The sequence below is a fragment of the Lineus longissimus genome, chromosome 3 (genome assembly GCF_910592395.1).
Source record: "Lineus longissimus chromosome 3, tnLinLong1.2, whole genome shotgun sequence".
Classification (NCBI taxonomy): Eukaryota; Metazoa; Nemertea; class Pilidiophora; order Heteronemertea; family Lineidae; genus Lineus; species Lineus longissimus.
In genome coordinates this window covers 5,671,714-5,692,559 of record NC_088310.1, presented here as the reverse complement: position 1 = coordinate 5,692,559, position 20,846 = coordinate 5,671,714, and the positions used below count along the sequence as shown (strand labels likewise).

At 41.9% G+C, this 20,846-nt stretch overlaps 4 protein-coding genes across 6 annotated transcripts; 2 read left to right on the top strand and 2 right to left on the bottom strand.

Moving 5' to 3' along the window:
- Positions 1-701: 701 nt before the first annotated feature.
- On the top strand, positions 702-3,731 carry LOC135485059 (neo-calmodulin-like). Its single transcript, XM_064766789.1, has 5 exons — positions 702-791; positions 2,107-2,161; positions 2,324-2,467; positions 2,711-2,953; positions 3,137-3,731. Exons 1-5 carry the CDS (start codon positions 783-785, stop codon positions 3,184-3,186), a joined length of 501 nt encoding a protein of 166 aa, XP_064622859.1. The 5' UTR covers positions 702-782; the 3' UTR covers positions 3,187-3,731.
- A 194-nt stretch (positions 3,732-3,925) lies between these two features.
- Positions 3,926-7,910, top strand: LOC135485533 (uncharacterized). 3 transcript variants are annotated; one of them, XM_064767639.1, is made up of 6 exons: positions 3,928-4,333; positions 5,346-5,376; positions 5,727-5,870; positions 6,414-6,510; positions 6,740-6,888; positions 7,178-7,776. In XM_064767639.1, the coding sequence occupies exons 1-6, from the start codon at positions 4,310-4,312 to the stop codon at positions 7,222-7,224; spliced, it is 492 nt and encodes a 163-aa protein (XP_064623709.1). In that variant the 5' UTR covers positions 3,928-4,309; the 3' UTR covers positions 7,225-7,776. The 3 variants fall into 3 exon arrangements, with proteins under 3 accessions (XP_064623707.1, XP_064623709.1, XP_064623708.1); XM_064767638.1 differs by lacking the exon at positions 3,928-4,333 and adding an exon at positions 4,397-5,137; XM_064767637.1 differs by lacking the exon at positions 5,346-5,376 and having other exon boundaries at positions 3,926-4,333; positions 7,178-7,910.
- Positions 7,911-7,963: 53 nt separating this feature from the next.
- LOC135485530 (uncharacterized) lies at positions 7,964-16,941 on the bottom strand. The gene is made up of 2 exons (XM_064767633.1): positions 9,959-16,941; positions 7,964-9,638 (listed from the first exon to the last, which is right to left on the bottom strand). Exon 1 carries the CDS (start codon positions 16,658-16,660, stop codon positions 9,962-9,964), a length of 6,699 nt encoding a protein of 2,232 aa, XP_064623703.1. The 5' UTR covers positions 16,661-16,941; the 3' UTR covers positions 7,964-9,638; positions 9,959-9,961.
- A 371-nt stretch (positions 16,942-17,312) lies between these two features.
- LOC135485532 (growth hormone secretagogue receptor type 1-like) lies at positions 17,313-19,725 on the bottom strand. Its single transcript, XM_064767636.1, has one exon. It carries the CDS (start codon positions 19,723-19,725, stop codon positions 18,646-18,648), a length of 1,080 nt encoding a protein of 359 aa, XP_064623706.1. The 3' UTR covers positions 17,313-18,645.
- Between the last annotated feature and the right edge of the window lie 1,121 nt (positions 19,726-20,846).

The window sequence follows — 20,846 nt, the reverse complement described above, 5'->3', positions numbered from 1 at the left end:
TCATTATTGATATTGGCCGTAATGGTTACACTGTAAACTCCATGAGCAAAGACATTAACAATATCAGTGTGTTACGAGCTTATCAAAAGCTTACATTTTCGTACACACCTTTTAAAAACTTTGTTCTAATTCATTCAATGAAGGCAAATATGAAAGTGTAACGGTAAATCTAGTTTGGTTTCAGGCGCATTTATTGTGGGGTCTTCTCCCTCTGTTGGTGTATGTATAGCGGAACTTAATACTTTAGAATGGCAATCACAAGAACTCACTGTAACTAAAAGTCATAACGGAACGCCGACAACGGTGTAAGTTCATAAAGGGCGATTAAGGGTTAGACGTGTGTAACTTCTCCCTGATCAGTTTCAGGGCCTATTCATATTCTGTGAAGATTTACATGAAGGACCTGAATATGTCTATTCAGTAGTTAAATGCTGTTTTAAGCTAAACGCCCTTTATGAATTTGGCCCTAGTGTTTATTTTTGGTTCAGATTTCCTGCAATATTCCAACCTGTAACGTCTAGTACGATGTACCTCACGATGTACCACTGAGAAAGACCTTTGGAAGATTACTGGAAACTTCGTCAGAGTGAGCCACTGATTCCTTAGGCCTATGATTGACTTTGTGTTTTCTTTGTATCTCTCTACTGTCCCTTTAGAAACTCACGCACAAAGGCCTACTTATTATGGAGCTTAAATTGCAAATAAATTGGTCATATATTAGAAGAGATCACATCGATTAAGAAGTGACTGCTTCGTGTAAATTTGAGGGCAAAGTTTAAGGGATGATAATGGTAAGTATGTTTTTATTCAGATGTGAAGAGTACATGTCAGAATATCAATGTTACTATAATGTGACAAGAATTTTTAATTCGTGTGTTTAACTAAAAAGGCTTTGGACACATCATGCGCTCTCCCTGTTCTTAGAAAGACGTGAGCATCGTTTTGATCAAAATGACCTTTTTTCGGTTATAACGAGCTTTTTATCAATGTTGACAATAAGTTATGAGCTTCTTCTTGACTATGATGAGCTTTTATTGATCATAATTCAATGGGTTCTTTCTGAATGAGCTTCTTCTTGATCAAAATAAGCTTCTTCTTGATTAGAATGAGCTTTTTCTTGATAAGGATGAATTTCGATTGAAACAAGATTCTTCTTGATAAGGACGAACTCCTTCATCATTATAAGCGCTTTAACTACAACGAAGGTAAAACTAATGTTCAGTACTATTTTCAAAATTCTTGATATCTTTCTATCTTTCTTGTTTACCTATCAAAATAGTCACATATTGATTTTTTTTCTATTGTTTTCTGTGACTTCAACTCTGATAAATAGAAACAGATGTAGAGTATTAGGTTACCCATGTTGGTACATACCCATAAAAACTTCGTTGGTGATTTGCATAGTATTTCTACCTACACCTTATCTCTTACTTGTCACATTGAAGAAGCGTCTAAAATGTCACGCAGATTACCATTGACACAATGACAACAAAGTCCTAACTCCCAAAGCTTTACTCGGCTTAGCCAAGCACGCCAGATTATCAGGTATACATCTGATCAATCCTTTACTTCTATGCAGCTGACATGGGGTTATTGTGGTAGGAGAAACCCTACTTTGTGCTGGAGATAACCCATCCGACAATAGCATAGCTGGACATCATTGTAGCCATTATGAACATAAATCAAGATGATTCCATGCAGATATAACCATGATCGACACCGTGTCATTCATATCGTCGGCCTCAAGATATAGTTCCGTGTAAAAGGAGGAATACATGAAGGCCCAGCACTGAGTATCCTTACACGTTCTGCCGGCGACAGTGTTGAATCCATCAGTAAACATGCAAAATTATTCTACGACCTGCCTATGCACCCATTCGATGTACTTACCTGCAGCTTCCACTGCTTGGCCTTCTGTAACTATCATTAGAGCTGACCCGGTCGTAGGCCTAACTCCGTTTAAGCCATGCTACTAAGCCATGCCTGTGATTAAAATTTGTACGTTGGCATTGTTAGGCTTTGGGATATCAACTTACATGTATGCTTGGATACATAGTACCGCCTTTCATGCCCTTTTACCAGACTAGCATATCTTCTTTTTTTCAGGAGGAAGAGTTATTCGACTATGATGACGATTCCATGGCACCAGAAAAAATGGCCAGTAAGTATAAAAGAATATATCTTCTTGGAAGTGGCATAACTGTAAATGGATGTCTCGTGTTTCTCCTGAAAGTTTCTTGGAAGCGGTATCTATAAAGGGACTGCTCAGGGAATTTTGGATTTTTTCCAAACAATGTCCAACAAAACCGCTGTTTAATTTCAGTATACAAAGAGGCGTTCGAGTTATTCGACAAAGATGGTAATGGCAACATCACGACCGGGGATCTTGGCACCGTCCTCCGCACGCTGGGATGGAAACCCACGGAGTCGGAGTTGGACCAGATTGTTTTGGAGGTCGACGCCGACGGTAGGTATCGAGAACGTGCGAAACATATCAAATTCATGAACATCGAGGGAGGCTTCAATGGAACACTACTAGATTTTGAGCTCCTTAGAAACCTTGAATGATTTTCAGCCAACACAAATATGCATCACGAAGAGGTTTTTCAGCTAAACGAAAAACTCAAGATTTTTTCAAAAGCTCAAAAACCTTTATTTCTAAGAGTGTATGCTATCGCCTAACTTGGTAGCCTACCTCTCAATTTTTCAGCAAGTGGAACGATAGACTTCATCGAGTTCCTGACAGTAGTCAAGACCACTCCGCTAAATGAGAACGAAGACATCGAACTCAGAGGTGCCCTGTCTTGTTTTGATTACAACAGCGATGGTTTAATCAGCGCGGCGGAGATCAGGCACATGATGACGAGCACGGGCGAGAAGGTGACGGACGAGGACGTCGATAAGATGCTAGCGGATTGTCAGATTGATGGGGATGGCATGATCAGCTATGAGAGTAAGTTGGACGTGCATTTTCAGTCAAAGATGACACACGTGCTTCACCTTCGGTATCATATTACAACTGTACCTAGACCTGAGCACCAAAACCATACTCTTGCAGAACAAACTTAATAATGTGCCGACGCCAGTTAGTCTGACCTTCCTCGACCAATAATTTAAGTTTTATGTTCCATTGCAGGTTTGGTAAAGAAGATGGTTCTGAACGAGGGAGATACGCTATTTACGTGATCACGGGATGGACATCTGACTTTACCAATGTTCTTCCCATAGCAAACGATTTCTAAAAGGTTTATTTGAGTTTCGAAGCTGGACTGGTACTCTCCTTGTCCTTGTATGCTGATAATCCTAGGCTGATGACAGGTCTTGCCCAAGGAATAGTCGTTTCTCATCGGAACACGCACTGACGGTCGTCGCTGATCGATAGCAAAAACAGTTATGAAAACGTTCACACCATAATTTCTTTCGAAGATTGGTGCAAGATATTGATACTTACCAATATAGATCTTTGACCCAAACTTAATATTACCAACATTCGGATCGATGTCTCGTCTGTTTCAAAGCGTTGAAAATATGAACATGAGGACACGGGAGCGGGTACCAGACTTAGTAATTTGAGGAGATAAAATCGTGCGTTGTTTACAAAACTTATCAAGCGGAACAACAGGGTACAACTGTGTTTATGTTTAAAACATTAAAGATATGTTGTTGATCTCATTGACAAACATGTATGTTGTAATTTATATTTTGAATAAATTTTATACATTTTTGAGAAAGGGTTTTATAGTGATAACATTTTCCATAACTGTACTGTACACATCTGTACCGTGCCAACTCCGTATTATTGCCACGTTGGAAATATTTCTTCAAATTCTTCGAATTCCATCTCTTGAAGTTAGTACATGTAGCTCAAATTCTATGTTCAATATTTCAATTGCCATTGAGAAGCAACTTGCAATTGAGAAGTAACAGCCCTTACTGGATGGAGGAGCGTTGAATGACTATTTGAACTCGTTGTGTATGCTAAAAGGACGATCTATGGATATCATAAATCACAGTGTGCCCTCTGTCACCCAGATTTCTTCATACATATGAGAGAGGCAATTAATCAATTAATTAATGTTTCATCAATTAATTTGCCTATGGTCCATGTATCATGCAATATATATAGTGGCTGTGTTTAATATTCACGCATACTCGAGTATCCACTGGAGTGACATGTGCATGATTGGATTTATGGGAGATGTGTTACATTGCTTAGAAACACCATGTGTTACAAGGATTCAAGTCGGACCAAGTATCAAGTTACAGTTTCATTTCGAACAACACATGGTGAAAACGGATTTTACGTTTGATGCAACTTGCGTGGAACAAAATGGTAATGTATATATGGATTATTATTATGTTTTTACTATCAACATTGACTTCTGCTGAAGGATTATCTAATTATGTTTGATGTTCTCATCCATCTTGTTAAGTTCACATCGTTCCATTATCATAGCAAATGGTCATACCTTATGACGAATGACGAAATCGTAGAGTAGGCTGGGCGGATGATGAAGAGCCTCTCGATCGTCAATAAATATTCTTTTTGCAATAACAACCAAATATTTAGAGAAACTAGACCAATAGGCTAAATACTTAATACACGTAGTGAAAAGAATCGGTGTGATGAATCTTCCTGAGAAAAAAACTAAATTCGTTCCAAAGTGGTCAGTGGTCACTTAGGTTCAAAAGAGTGATTTTTCATATTTGGCCAAACTCTGGTTAAGTTTTAAACCTCATCATTTCGGTTACTGCTATTCAAATTGGCTCCTATAGAGTTACTGTGTGATGGTGAGAGGACCCATAATACCAAACTCAACGAATATGTAGCGGTTATATCATAACGATATTGCATTCTCCAATCAGTTGAGTCTACAGCCTAAATGACCAACCGAAATTCGCCCAAAACCACTAATCAAACATGAAGCATTTCCTGCAACAGTTGCCCAAAGCCTCTGCAAACACAACATTTGATTCACTGTTTTATATCAACAACGAGTCTATGGTAAATCAATATCATTGTAATTGTATGAAGTGGACTGTAACAGTAACAGCTAGGCCTTGTGTGTTGTGGGTCACGCAGCTGGTGCCAGAGTGTGTCTCTCTGTGGACAAGAGACATGACAGCTTCAAAGAAGGTAGGTATGTAGTTATCTGGTGGTATGTCACTTGTCCGGAAGAGATCCAGCCTTGATATGCTTGATGTCCGAGAATTTATAACGCAAAACCCTGCCAACAAAGAAACCTCTAAGAGGTGCATGCGTATGCCCGTGTCGACCAAAACAACCTTTAAAGGTTTTTCGAAAGCTCACAAAATGTAGAACTGAATGAACCTGCCCATTTCAGGCCGATCTCCTGACACAGATTGAAATCGACGGTAAGTACCAGCAACTCGGTACCGGTGTATTGGTATCTTACAGCGTTACCTAACATAGAATGAGGGGAAACCTCAGATACGGAAAAACTCAAAACCGTTACACCCGTAACTGTTTTCAAGCTCTTGCGAGAAGTCAATCTTCTTGTCACGTCCAAGTGCTTATTGACGAAAAAAGTAACTTAAACTGTCTCTTGCACCCTTTTCCGTGCAGAAAGTGAAATGCAGAATGATGTCCTCATCAGCAATCGAAGCTTGTCAAAGATTGCCATGATTACTTGAGCTCAACAACCCAACAAAGATGCAGAGTAATCGGAAGTGTCATGTACATTCATACAGTCATGTAATTTCAGAAATCAAGAAACATTATGATCAACTGGTTAAGGGGGATGAAGATAATCTTCCGGCACCCATGGTACCGACACTGATGCGATTTCTTGGGCAAAACCCCACAAATGAAGAAGTAAAGGACATCATAGAAACAGTCAACACCCAACGTTCGTATACATGTACTATAATTCGTATGATACTTGTCAGAGCAGTTACAAATGTTATTACTGTGGACTTTCGATATACTGTATATCAGATACATGTATGTTCTACACGAGCTTTATGAACCCCAGGGTTACAATCCAAATATTTCCAACGATGCCAAGGTTCTAGCAACTGCATCATTTTACCTGTAAGTTCCCGTAACATCTGCTCGTGAAAATAATGATTAGAAATGGATTATGGTCATGTTGAATTTGAAATGAAATCATTAACGTGACAGATATTGCTTCTATCTGCGGATGACATGTATTGATGAACACGCGAGGCTTACAGTTGATCCATCGTTATCACAGAGAATTATCAAAGCAGGTGCAAACTTTATAGCCATTTCTTTGGAACAGTAATGAGGACAATAACAAAATAATGATGATCGTCATTTGGTAGACGCTAATTTTTATCTGATAAGGTCATCTTGTCTTGTCAATAGAAACTACTACTACCAGAATGTTGAGCCGATGACTGAATGTATTCCTTTCTCCGATTTTCAGATAATGGTTCTGTAAATTTTGATACCTTCCTTGAGATATGGGTCAATCGGAAGAAAACTCGCCCGGAGCTGACGGACAGCCTCAGAGAGGCTTTTAGGTAATGTTGCTTGACAGCCTGTTCTGAAGCATGTTTCCTATAAAAAAAGAGTCTACGAAAGAGAGGTAATTCGGAGTAACATGTAATGTCAGAATACCCGTCCCCTTTTCCTAAACTGCAGCGTGAGATAATGTTTGCCAGCATTCTGGTCCCTAAACGAAGAACAGCACATCTGACACACCAACATTACAGTGACCAAGAAAAAATACAATTACTCTTCTTGTTTCAGATATTTTGATAAAGATAACAGGGGATATGTGGAAGTTACCGAACTGAAGAAGTCTCTCACTGACATTGGTGATAAGATGTCGGAGTCTGAGTTTGATGAGATGTGCAAGGAGGCTGGGGTGAATAAAAGTGGAAAGATAGAATACGAAGGTAAATACAGATGCATCTTGATCCCCAAAGCTTTAAATTGGCTCCTCGAACTCATTCCTTTTTGTACTGTACATATTATAGATCTATCTCGAAATCATAAGTAATGGCGGTCCGTCGAAACAAGAACAGCAATCTCAGTCAGGTTTTAGTGACCTTGCTGCATGGTAGAAGAACAAGCAGAAGTCATCAGATGGAAAGAGCTAGGCTATCATAGACTTCAATAACGCCAAGCAGTCTATGACACTATATCGACTAACTGTATCACGTAAAGTTATTGTTGCTATTTCAGAATTCATCAAAATCATCATGGCATCGAATCCGACTTCAATACTGTGATTCGGATAAGGATTGCATAAACACTGAATTTGAATAACAGGCCATAGAAGATGGAGTCTATTGTTTGAAGGGTGATATATATTACGAACACGGCGTTCACTGGCAAATTCAGTGGAAGAGGTGGTTGACGATATTATTTTCCAAACAAAAGCATAATGACTTGCCGGGAAGGATCAATATAAATCATTTATGGAATGTATCACGTGAACCAAACGCCGTTTGCTGCAACACTGATATACATGTACAATGTATATCAGGCATCAAATGGAAAAAGCTAGGTGACTTTTTAAAAATTGAATTTGGTGTTTCATGGCAAGAGATAGCAAAATCAATGCATTATAGTATTGGAATACTTTGCAATTTTCTCATAAAGTCTCAAATGTGACTTACTAGTTATTTCCATTTGACACTATAGTCAAGCTGTTTTGACTACTAGTATACATTATATCGCAGAAACACTGACCGCATCGACAGAGTGCTGAAAAGCATCATCTCGGTATCACCGTCCGTTGATGAGAAAACAGACTAGACGAATAAGGCGGTTTATAGATATTTGGCACACGATTTATTTGGCACTTTCAACTTTGAACACAGCTTTCGTATATATACTTAGTAACATCCTTCTTCATGTAAAACAAATCCTAGGAATACAAATCATAATTTGCACACTCTTAATAAAACAATAATATCTACGAAATGTCTACGATATGTCTTGATCGTGCTTCCATGATCTGTATCCTGACGAGCCAACACCTTACTGGCTACAAAACTTTGGCAACAAAAAGTAGACCAACGCCTCGCCGAGTGGAGGTCCAAATCGCGACAGTGCTTCAGGTATGCATGACCCACAAATAACTTTTCAGACAAATGAGTAGATAAGGACAAAGATATCATTGGCTGCATTAGAAGCTCTAATTTTGCCGATTCAATGGGTCAAACATTACATTTCACATAGTCGAGCAATGATACATTACCATTCAAAGCAGTCATTACAACTTACAAAAACCCATACTTGGGGGTGTATGAGCCTATCATTTAAAGTAAAATTGCTTGCATGGAATATATAATGACTGACGACGATTGAAACGTGTTCAGGTTTTTGATATTCACCGGCTATTTCTTTACAGAAAGTTATTCTGTCGCTTTGGATTGAATTTACCCGGTATTGACATTTCGTCAACAATCCTTGGCTGTCTTAAAATAACCTTTTCATCCATACCAAACTCAACAATCAAATGAACAACTATATTCATTGATATATCATTTGGCTTACATTTTATTGGTTTGCTATGAAAATGTTTACTGCTGTCACTTTTGACATTGATAAAGGTTACTTGACACAAATAATAAAATCCATTTAACATTTTAAAAACGTTCCTCAGCACAGTGCACGTACTGCATGTACACGCAAACGGTTATTCGATCTTTTTTTGTCTTCTTGATATACCTCGATCAGGAAGTGACAAGCGCTGATATTTCCACTGCGCTACTTCAAAAGCCCAAAACTTAAAATACTCCTGTGTCCGTATCGAATTTTCACCAACAAATTTACAATGATGTACAGTTGATAGGTAATCCCTACCCCGATGGTGATCGTCGACGTCATCAACATACTCTTAGTATTTCCTGAAACATTTCCTGCATAATCTTCAAGTTTATCCACACAGTAACTATTATCATGAATAATGCGCCCAAGGCTGTTGAGCTCATCTGTTTTCTCTCGTCTTTAAAGTAGATTCAGGTCTTCTACCAATGTTTGTTTTCCCACCCACATTGACCCGGTCTAACCCGCAAAATGCTGAATTGGCACTGACGGTATTTTTTTATCACAACAGTACATGCATTGCCAAAAATCAGACGTTGTTGGAAAAGACCCACGGCTTCTCTTTTACAGTCATTCAAGAAGATGACAACAGTTAGTGGCGTTAACAATAACGCATTTCAAGTTGATCTTACTCATTCAACGCCTTGGCAGAAAGAGTTTATAACGAAGTATACACTCTATATGAGTTGTATCGGCCCAAAGTTTTCAGAGACACTCAATTGGCTGGAAAAACGTGAAAAGGGTTTAAGTTGGCACTTTCAAAGTGTTATCATGTCCAAGGCACTTGAAAGAGTTGATCTCATTACGGTTTCGAATTTTCGACATCATTTCCGATTCACTCTCTTTAACACTGCATATTTCATCATATTGTCATTGTTTTGACACAAACGTGCATTTGCCACCAACGTCTGGTCGTATTTCACTTTTAGGTGATAGTGTTCATGTTATCCATTCCTCCTAGTACGAAACGACTGCTGTCAGTATTGGCTGTTATTTTACTGCAGCTTTGCAGAATGGCACTTGTGCTGATTGTGGTCTAGGCAATCACAACTGTGGCAAAAGTCATACGGGGAGATCTAGTGCTATCCATCTCAGTAGTAAAGAGAAAAACATAACGCGTAAGATTTCCATTAGATCAAATGCATGTGTGCAAAACAACATTCCACACGGACTTACGCATAAACCATTTTGTTGGTTTCGTTATCTACACCCCAAATGTTTCACGACCGATTTAACACCATTTTAAAGTTTCAAAATCTGAAGTGTTAGAATAATAAGATGATATGGATTATTTTTAGTTGCCTCATCTCTGAACTGCATGCCAGGGAATGCATAGCTTTAATTCAAACTTTGGCATACCACAGCAAAAGCACCATTCGGTATTAAAAATGGTGCTGAAAGCTTCCTTACCTTTCAAGATCTTGGGGAAGAAGGTGCCGATCGACTCAGGATTGTCTCATTGACCAGCTCTCGGCGTACAGAGAGAAGGTTCTCCTTGTGCTCGGATGGATGAGACCCTCTTGGAGATATCGGTAGATACAGTTGGCCTTGCGGTGGGCCTTGGGTTGTGGGAGTGAGCGGTTGGTTTAATCCATGGACCCTGGGAGACAACACACGTGGTGAGTGTTCGTCATGGTCTCTGGGAGACAGAGGTGGATGTACGCCGCTTCTGGACCAAGGAGACAGTGATGGGTTAACGCCTTGGGCCTGAATCAGATCATGTCGGTTGATGGTGGGATGTTTGGTCACCAAGCTGGAATACTGTGGTGGGCTGACTGTGCATGGAGACATGGGCGGAGCTGGACGTGGGGAGATCTGACTCCCGCTGGAACTCGTGTGGTCATGTTGAAGAGTTGTAGTCGAACTACGCACTGACGTGACAGGTATATCCAGACTGTTTACTCGATTTAGAGCAATGTGAGAATCTGCGTATAAGTTCTGCAGACTGCTGTGTCTCCTCGTGCTATCAGCTTCGTTGAGCATTCTTTGAAGGCTGGAGCTCGACCTCCTGTTGTCTTCCTCTTGGTACAGCTGTCGTTGCAATGTTGGACTTCTCAAGACATTGGCATCCGGTAATTGTATCCTATCGGTTCCAAGAATACGATGTATCTCCGACACAGAATAAAGAGCCCTGCGCTGCGTACCAGGACTTCTTTGCGAATCAGTTTCTGAATACGTTCGTCGCAGTAACCTTGGGCTTCTTGGTGTGTCGAATTCAGAGGACACTCGTCTTTGGAGGATAGGACTCCTCTTCACATCAGGCAAGTCCCTGTGCCTCTCCAAGAATGTTTCATTCTTTTTAGCCCGCTTTTGGTCTTCCACTACGGCAAAGCGTTGCTGCGTCTCCGCAGCCAGTACCCTCCTTTCCTCATAGTCAGCAATGACTGGTAAGACTTCCTTCCTACACTCCTCTACATACTCCTGCGTAGTACTGATTATCTTCTCGTCGATTTCCTTCGATTCCCCGGGGAACAGAGGCAACATGATGTCAGTGTACCACGGGTCATCCACGACCTCGAGCAGGGCTTTGGTCTCACCCATGGAATAGTTCAGTAACGCCTCGAGCTCAGCAGTTGAGGTCAAGTAGGGGTCTCTCCCTAAAGCTTCGATGATGCGTGCTCGTTCAATCCGCAGATGCTCCAATTCAGATGCATCCAACCTACTTCGGTAACCCTGCGTCCCAACATCTTGGCTCCGCTCTGCAAATGGCAGCTCCGTCTGTGTACCTTCCTCAACTGTTGCGACACTTACAATGCTAAGGGCTCCGGGACTCCGGAGGCCATCCTCAGGAAGAGGCAGGGTAAGGCCTGGCATTGCCAATAGGGCCTTGTGGTCAGGATATGTATTAGTAAGATACGCTCTCAGAAGGTGTACCTTTCCAGCTGGGTGCTGTTCATGATCTGCATCTCGAGACTCTTGCTTCTCATCTTCCCTGATGTTATCCATTGGTTCCGGAGAAACCTTTGCTTGTCGTTCCTCGCCGAATCCGCTGTCATGCAAAGGGCCCTGGGCAGCATCACACCCCTCCGGTAGGATGACATCGTCATTGACCGCGATAACAGGGATAGGCGATGCAGGAGAGTCTTTTAGGTAATCAAAGTCCAAGGGTGGAATAGCAATGCTTAGTGGGCGATAAGGCTTTGCTTCTGACAACGGCCCCCCATTTTCCTCAGTTGGGTTGGAACCTAATGGTCGATCCAAACCTGTGTCTGAACTGAAATAATTCTCATCCATCTGAAACCTTGCATTACTAGGATACGAGCTTCCACTGACGTATTGACTATCAGCATTGCTGTCTTCAGCAGATCGACCATTTGTTAGTTCGTGTGAAGGGACGCCATCAAAATTAGACACAAAGTCACCACCTTCTTTGTATGATAGGCGTGGTGATGTTGCCCCTACGCTCTGAGCTGCAGTCTCCTTAGGGATCATACTTCCATGCTGCATATCGTCAGCTCCCTCCGACCCAACGCTGTAGCGATTTTGATCACGAATCTTAGGCTCTGGAGCCACCGTCAGTGGGTCTAACCTCTCAATATCTACAACATCTTTATTCTCCATTTCGGTGTAATCTCTATACGCAGGTGGTATCGCATCCTGACCTGACCCAAGCTTATAAGAATTTTCTTTTCTATACAGTGGCTCCACTATTTCCTCCAAATCATCTACGGGGCTGACACTGCGCTCATTCCCTACTACCTGCATCCCAGTGTTTAAGACATCGCCATACATTTCCTTTTCAAATTCACCCCGCTCAATTCTTCTTTCTCTTTTCTCGGATATTTTGCTCTCTTCTTCCAGTTCACCTTCCCATCGCGAACAGTCAACTTCATCTGAACTCGCACCAGTGTGTGAATTCGCTGATAACTGTATGTTATATTCCCTGTCATTATCAACACTTTCACTACGATCATCACTTGTGCTAGATCCATTGCTTTCCTGACTTTCGTCTGTGCCAGTCACAGACACTGAATTCGTTCTCTCCACTCCTTCGTAGCGTAAAGTCTCTGGATCATTTGCAGATTCTGTAGAATCCGTGTCTCCATACTCAGAGCTTTTACTAGATTCTTCATCAGCAACATCTCTGGTGAGATCTGCGGCCGTTGGCATTCTACTTTTTTGTATAGGTTCCGGGTATTGCGATTGCGATTGTCCAGACATCGAGGGTATTACTTGCCACATACCAACAGAGCTTTCTTGTGGTGTGCCACGAGTTTCCATCGTTGAAATACCCGGATATTGGTACCCCAGATGGCCATTACCAAATGTTTGACCTTGGCTAGGTTGTATAAGGTTTTGCACAGATGCTTGGACGTGAACACCTTCAGTTGATGATCCGCCTCCTAAGTATTGCTGAGGTGGAATAATCTGACCACCACGAGGCATTCTTAAATTCGAACCATTTTGCATTGCATCATTTCTACTGTAATGCTGGTTTGACATAGGATGTTGAGGTGAACTTTGAAATGACGTATCAGCTGGATATGACGTGACATTAGCAGCGTTTGACATTTGCTTGTGTCCGCCGTTAGATTGGTTTGGAAGATACCCTTGCTGGTACACTGAAGTCGCGCTGGTGCTTTGATTATCAAGAGGGGTGCTGTCCCTTCTATAACCCTGGTTTGCATTCAGTTCAGGAGCGAAGTTCATTGTAACGTCACCCTGGTAACTATTTGGTGGCCAATAAGCTGATCCTTGATAGGCAGCTTGATCATTTGGTGGACCAGCAGCTATGTTAAGGTGGAGTGGCTGTGGTGGATTTGAGGAAGCAAATGCACAATTCCGTTGTGTCATTTCAAGGCTTCGGCCAGTCATTGGATAACTTGCGTGTGTCTCACCGACTGTAACATAATCTTGGTATGACTGACGCTGCTGTGTTGGGTGCATGCGGTGTCTTCTTAACTGTGCAGAGTCTGACTGACCCCCGATGGTGCTAGATTCATACTGTCGAGGAGAATTCATTACATCTGCCTTGAAACCATATAGACCCGGATGCTGGACAGGTTCTCTGGGAATCTCACCCCTCACACTTGGAATCCCGTCAAAGTGCTCTCCTTGAAGTGGGATATTCATCGATGGAGCTCCATAATTGCCATCGTTGGATTGACAGCTCAGTGCACCACCAAAAGCTGCAGACTGTATCGGTCTTCGGCCACCCGTTTGCTGGTATGCTACAAATTGTTTTGGAAGCGCTGGTTGGTTAACATGTGTCTGCTGCTGAGGAAACCCCTGCTCCGAACGCTGCGAAGGCAAACTATCAAATCTATGGTAGCTATTCATTTCACGTGGTTGAAGAGGGGTTTGGAAGATTGGCTGTTGTCCACTAGGTCCACATCGTTGAGGAGTCACAGGTGGCCAAGATTGCTGAGGCTGCACCAAACCAAGTTGTTTGACATTATCGGTAGCTTGGGGATAATAAGATGCCATCTCTGGTTGTCTTGGTTGTTCTAGTCTCGGTGCAGTACCATATTGAACAGGCTGTCCTAACACAGGCTGTCTCATTAGGGCACTTTGCATGCGTTGGTTAGGTTGGTAAAGTTGACTCGAGAATGACGTCTGGTTCTGTGGATGTGCTACAACTTTCATTTGAATTTGGGATGCCATTCTACCAGATTCAGGAAACTGATGCCTGTTCTGTGAATATGGTACGTCTTGAGGGTGAGGAAGCACCTTTCCTGGTACAGTAGACTGATTATGCATAGTTTGGTCATTTTGGCCGATCTCGTATTTCTGGTCCAGAAATGGAGGTTGATCAATATATTGCTTGTCAGTGATAGGTTCCCTTGCCGATTGTTGGTTATTCATTGCAATTTCGTTACTCTGAGGAATATCTGTAGCCATATATCTTTGCTGATCTCTCTGGCTTGAAGCTGTTGGTAACGTTTGATCGTGGTACCCTGAAAATGATTGCCCTGGATCAAACTGCTGTGTTGTTAGTGGTTGTTGCTCGAGTTGTTCATTGGTTCCTCCCAGAAAATAAGCACCACTGGGTTCTGTGACAGAGCTTGGTGCTGACAACGCCTCACAGCTACCCGGAAACTCCGATCCTTGACCCAAAGCAGCCATCCCTCGAGACTGAGAACTGTCCTCAAGGACACCTTGATTCAGATCTTCTTCATCCTGCGTCGTTGACAGCTGAGCAGAAGGGAAGCCTGCCGTTTGGTTATTATTCCTCCTGTCCAGATGGTTTTCTTTTTTTCTGTGTTTTCTGGTTTTAAACTCTGAGGGGTTTCTTTCCTTCTTCATGTGTTCTGATAAAACATGCCCTACTTTACTACCGTGTTTGTCACCCGTCTTTCCTTTCTTTTCCTTCTTTTCTTTCTGGATTTGCTTGTCGTCCGTTTCTACCAGTTTAGGTAGAGTCTCATGGGATGTCTTAGAGGGGCTTTTCTCTCTATGCCGCTTCGTCTGCGATGGTAATGTTGTCGACTCAACTTGTGATAGTGAACCCTTATTTGGGTTGTTTCCGAAGTGTGTATACTTCATATTCGCCGGGTGTCCCTTTTTCATCCTTTTATCTTCTTGCATGTCTATGACTTCTTGCAACTTCTCACCATATTTCTCCTTCCGTGCGTTGTCAGTGGTAATTCGTTGCAACGTCTTATCTTTACCTCGAACCCAATCAAGGATGTCCGTTTTTCCCTCCTTATTTCCTAAAACTACATCATCTAGTAATCCAGGGCTATCTATTCCTTCCCAAGGCTGTGGTGGACAGAATGGGCTCGATTCGACAATATCCGTGAAGTCTGAAATACTAGAGCATTCAGAGGGACATACACTTTCTGCATCAAACAGGGCGCTTTCGGTCTGCACCATGATGTCTCGGGCACTTCCCCAGGGATTCCTCTCGTTTTGTGTTGACGGTGATCGGGTTTGAGGAGAAGATCCTTCGCTCCCTTCATCCTCAGACATGCATGTCAGTTTAACAGACGATTTTCTCAAGGTGCACATGTGGTGTGTCATCAGGACCACACACCCATCAGTAGCATTGAGAACCGAGCAACCACCGAGATCATGCCCCGATGTCGTGTTTGACTCAACCGAGCTTCGAACTGTTTCAGACAGTGCATCGAGCAACACACCTCGGTCACCATCTTGACGCGGGAATGTCAGAAGAGTCTGTGTGTCCTGGTTGACCTTGGAGCGATTCGTTGTTGTTGTCGTTATGGGATTAACTTCGTTGTCTTCCGTAATTCCTCTATCAACCTGGTATTCGTTGTCATTACGTGCCATGTTATCGGGATTTCTCTTTGAATCATTTGAATTTGTTTGTAAGAAACACGGATCTTCAACTTGATTTTGATCTGTTTCAGCGTCTCTTGTTTCAGCTGTAGGCCTATCGCTGCCATCATGACCAGCGCCATCGCTTCTTTCGTCAAGCCAAGAGTCGGCCTCGAATAAACCAGTTGCCGAATATTGCAACTCATCATTCTGCCTTTGCTGTTTTGGTTCTGCCGTCGGCTCTACATCGCCAACTTCTGATGGAACTTTCTCATTGGCAATTCCAAGTGTTTTTGTGTCCTCTTTCATACCAGCGGCGAAACTGACCTTTCGTTTTGGTCGGGCTTCATTTTGTTCTTTTGCTTGTGGCAATTGCTCTGGTTTTGGTGGGACGCCATTTTGGACACACTCAGGGTCATTCACAGAACGTTCACGATGGTTGTTCGAATCAGCTGGCGTTTTTGGAGACCCTTTCACAGTTGGAGGGGCTTTAGCTCCAACTGTACCGAGGGACCCAACAACCAGATGGCTTGCCGTTGTCGATTTAGATAAGTTGCCTCTGGTTTTCGAGAATGTACTGTCTTCTCGGGTCTTATGACCGGACGGATCATTTGATACAGTTCTTCCTTTATCACTGCCCTTTTGGTCCCCTGATAAAATTTCGTATTTGGGACTTTCTGCCAAAGTGTCATCTTCATAACAAGTACTTTCCTCAGGAAACTGCTCTGGTTTCTCTTTTGAAATGTTCTCCAATTTTAACTTTCGCTTTAAACGTTTTCTCAGGTAAGACGTCCTTGTCTGGATGCATTTGTTGACTTTAACTTTACTCACCTCATTCCTCGGTGACGATGCAACCTCGCTACCCACCGTGTCATCCATTTTTATTTCCATCGAATTCACTTCGTTGTATAATCCAAAATGTTCCGAAGTCGAAGTAACGTTATTTTACATCCATACGAAATGTGTCTGTCAGTTGGAGTAATTAAATTTTGCTCAATGATAAGAACATGTTGATTACCTCGGATCCCAACTGCACATAATTTACTTGTATAATTAGTCCTCGTCAGTCCTGCTGATTTAATTGAAAGATATCCCGTCCAAATCCAAAAGCACGAGAAACTCTAAATCGAACCCCCCGGACAGGCCTCATTCTAACTTATCCAAAGGCACACGACAGGGAAGCTTTGAAACGGAATCAAGACGACAAGATTTTCTTTGAGCGAGCGCTTTTCCTTTAATGAAAATCCATTATGGAGCTATTCGATTTAGAATATATCAGTCATATCCAATAATACACCCCAATCAATGCAAATCACCACGTTCATATATCCTATTTTTCATCCTTACAAAGGCCTTGCGCAGAGTTAAGTTTTTTTGAAAAACGTTTCATTTTCGACGTCATTCTAAAGTATTTTCTGCTTTCTCATGCGTGGTTGGTTCCTTTCAAAACCACGATAGCGCCACTCCTCGGAAGTCAAGCAACAATAAGTCATACTTAAAATATCGAAGTCCGTGCTCTAGAATTTGAATTTGAAAGTGAAAGATGATAACTGCATTTCGGTTTCGCTTATTACGTAAACAATATGCACTAGAACGTACCACGCTTTTAACGGTAATCGAATTCGCCAGAACCTCAGGTCACTCATGCATTTATCTCTCAAGAATAAGACAGAATATTCAGTTGGACTGAACCGCCTTGGGCAGTTATTCAACTATGATCTACTTTGTTGGGTTTCTGCCATCTTCTTTTAGCTCTGTTTTCTCTCTAAAGAAATAATGTACTCGTCACCCCCGATGTTGAAGTTTCAAAAATTGGTACAATTGAGATGAGATTGATATAATTCCGTTTTGATATCTACTCGGCATAGGGCCTATAGGTCTATAGAATCGGTTCAGGTTTCTGTAAATAAGGAGATTGCAGTTTTCTTTGAAACCTGCGCCTATAGGTTATTAAACTTTGTAAGAGAGATAAACGAAAACAGATTCGGAAATTGTACAGTACATATTAACATATACACGATTTGCACGTGGCAGCTTTCTATATTTGACACAAATACATGCAGCTTGACGATATGAATATTTGGCTCTGCGAATGATTCGCACGATGCGAAATCAGAGCCACGACTTAACCAGCAGTTACCCAAACAGTGATACAGTCATGGGCGTCGTCATCCTAAAACTGGCGTTATAACCTTTAGGTAAGACCATTATATAATGCCAGGGTTACGATTAAACGCCAAAGTTAGCCGTTCTTTCCACTTCGGGGGAGTAAGACAATAAGAGCGGGCGAATGGACTGGATGGAGACATCCTCCTCTTTATATTGACCCTGGCCGTCTGCAGTTGGCGTATAACGAAAAGGGCTGAGAAGGTTCGGGATGTTAAGCCAAGTGCATCACCGGCAACCGCACCAATGCCAACTAAAATATCCCGCCGCCAAAGGTTACTTGGCATTACTACTTCCGTTCCCGCGATAATCTCATCTGACCCATGGGGCAAAGTTCTGCGCAGTCGCGTTAACTACTTCGTTTCAATCAAGCAGATCGAAAAATGCTTTTCGATATCTTGTCGTCGCACTTGACACTCGAAGACTGATGAAATTCCCATCCTGGAATTTCCTATGAGTGAGATCCGAGTAACCCAAATTCCAACGACTTTAAATTTTTCGATAATTTTCGTGGAAATGTAAGTTGAACACTTGGCCTAAATTGGCCTAAACAATCAATGTTTAGTTATTGATAAAGCGAAATGCAAAAGCTTGGAAACTGCGCGTGTCGACAAGGTTTACTTATTTTAACATCCTACTTGGGAAAATTGTATGAGTCACTGGTAAAAGCGTCCTCAATTTTACTAACATACATGTCCTTATCACGTTATTCATTCGATTTTGTTGAGAGTGAAACTTATATCTGTCCTCATCAGCTTTTTTTTATTACAATTTAATACTTGTAACAATTCAGCTCTATAGAAATCCAAAGAAATGGTATAGATGACGAAGTTGAGGGCGTAGTTAATGGAGCCGATACTTATAGTGTAAACTGCAACCTCGCTCAAGAAATCAACGTAAGCAAGTGAGCGGCCCTTCCACCCCGTGAGGTCCTCGGCCATGTAAAGGGCCCAGGTGATCAGGTACGGAGTCATGAGAACAGTATATGCAGTAGAAACTGAAATCAGGTTTAAAGTACAACGCATTTCTCTCTTAGCTCTTTTGGGATCTTTTATTTCAATCACGCCATTATTCCTCCTTATGCCAATGATAATGATAGTGTTTAGGATGGTCAATATCACAATCGGTAAAAACTGGGTTAGAGAAAATAACCTGATTAAGAAAAATAACAAGTGCCATTCTGGTAGCGCAACTGGGTTAAAGAAACAATTGTATCGTTCTTGATGTCCTGGGGGATAGGGGCCATAGACCTCAAATAACTGGCCTACGTCTCCCCAGATTGCTAAAGATGCGAAAAGAAGACCAACTAGGACCAGTTTCCGTCTCCGCGATGTGACAACTGTTGATACATTCAAAGGGAATACCACAGCTATCATTCTCTCAACTGAAAACGCTATGATGATCCATCCGGAGAGGAACATGAAGTTATACCAAGCGTAGCAAAGAATCTTGCATCCCAAATCAGTATAAGCGTACGGGATGTTGTATGCCCCAAACGACATGTAATAGAGACTCTGGTGCGCCCAGAATATAATTCCAGAAATCAAGTTTCCGAGATCTGTCACAGCCAAGCACCCGAGATAGATGGCGCTCGCACTATCCTTCTTCCGCTGTCTTATGAAGATAATCAAGCTGATGATGTTGCCGACTACTCCAAGGAGAATGGTAAGAATGGTGAGGTAGCCACCAAAGTATGCAACAAACGCGTAAAATGCGTCATAGAGTGAGGTGTCTTCTGTAATTGTTTTGGAATGGACGTTGTTGCTGGTAGAAAACAATGAAGCGACCATCCTTCGTCAACAATATGGTCGTTGCCGCTTGTTGTATTGTTATTTCAGATTCTCCTTTCCCTGAAGTATGTTAATTTCTCGAAGGCGCGATGAAGGTGTAAACTGTCGTGTCATATACCTATAGAGGTGTCTTCTTTCGTGGTTGTTTTTGGAATGAATATCATTGCTGGTGACAAACACTAGACCGGTCATTGTCTTAATAGAATCAATAACGAAATGGTCGTTCTGGTGTTGTCATACCCCGCAGTCCTAAATGAAAAGTCGAAAAACGACCATCCTGGGCTTCAGGGCCTTTCACTCGTACTAATACCTCCCTTATACACTTCGTACAAGATATTGTAAGAGCGTGTAATAACAAAAAATCCCGCACCCAGCGTTCGAAAATGTCAGTCAATGATCATGAGGGGTAGATGCGTTGCAAAACATTTCTACGAGTTCACCAGCTTATCCCCCCCCTTGTTAGTTGGTGACATCCACTGCGACTTATCCATTCACAATTTACCTCATTTATACAGTCCAGCATTCGCGGCGACAAGAGGAAAAACATTTAAATGACACTCAAGAAATCATTGCCAGTCAGAAATGCCAATGGAAATAGACACTCGATCACTGGTGGGCACTCGTCGTGGCTTCCATTATTAGAGTCTCATCTGCCCCTTGGGAGAGACCGTCATCCTTCTGGTCGTCCTGGACTTACTAATTACATGACAAATGCAACATCTAGCCTGCAAGCGAGTAACGCCGACATATCTCTCACAGGTTCATAGCAACACCCTTTTTGCGCGCTATTTCTGGTACTGATGCTGTTTTACACACTGCCATAATATACACGAAGATAACATGTTTTCTCACATCAAAATAGATGCTACAAGTGAAAAAAATCATTCTGCTCTATATCAGATAAATATAGTATATCCCTCCTGACATTTCTTTTACAGAAATTTGAACTGAGGGCGTAAATATAGATTATCATATTATGTGTCTCGCGAATTACAAAAATAACTACATGTAGCTTTAAAAAATTTACGTGATCCTACAGCTTCGCAAAGCTGCAAACGTAAGCATGCTAAGCTAGGTTGATTCCCTAGCTATCGAACAGTTTTCCGAATTCAACACATTAT

Coding starts and splice junctions, on each gene's coding strand:
- LOC135485059 (XM_064766789.1), top strand. Junction 2,162..2,323: donor GGCACCAGAAAAAATGGCCA/GTAAGTATAAAA, acceptor GTTTAATTTCAG/TATACAAAGAGGCGTTCGAG. Junction 2,468..2,710: donor TTTGGAGGTCGACGCCGACG/GTAGGTATCGAG, acceptor TCAATTTTTCAG/CAAGTGGAACGATAGACTTC.
- LOC135485530 (XM_064767633.1), bottom strand. CDS start 16,660: ATGGAAATAAAAATGGATGACACGGTGGGTAGCGAGGTTGCATCGTCA.
- LOC135485532 (XM_064767636.1), bottom strand. CDS start 19,725: ATGGTCGCTTCATTGTTTTCTACCAGCAACAACGTCCATTCCAAAACA.
- LOC135485533 (XM_064767637.1), top strand. CDS start 4,075: ATGTTTCATCAATTAATTTGCCTATGGTCCATGTATCATGCAATATAT. Junction 5,871..6,413: donor AGAAACAGTCAACACCCAAC/GTTCGTATACAT, acceptor TCCGATTTTCAG/ATAATGGTTCTGTAAATTTT. Junction 6,889..7,177: donor TGGAAAGATAGAATACGAAG/GTAAATACAGAT, acceptor TTGCTATTTCAG/AATTCATCAAAATCATCATG.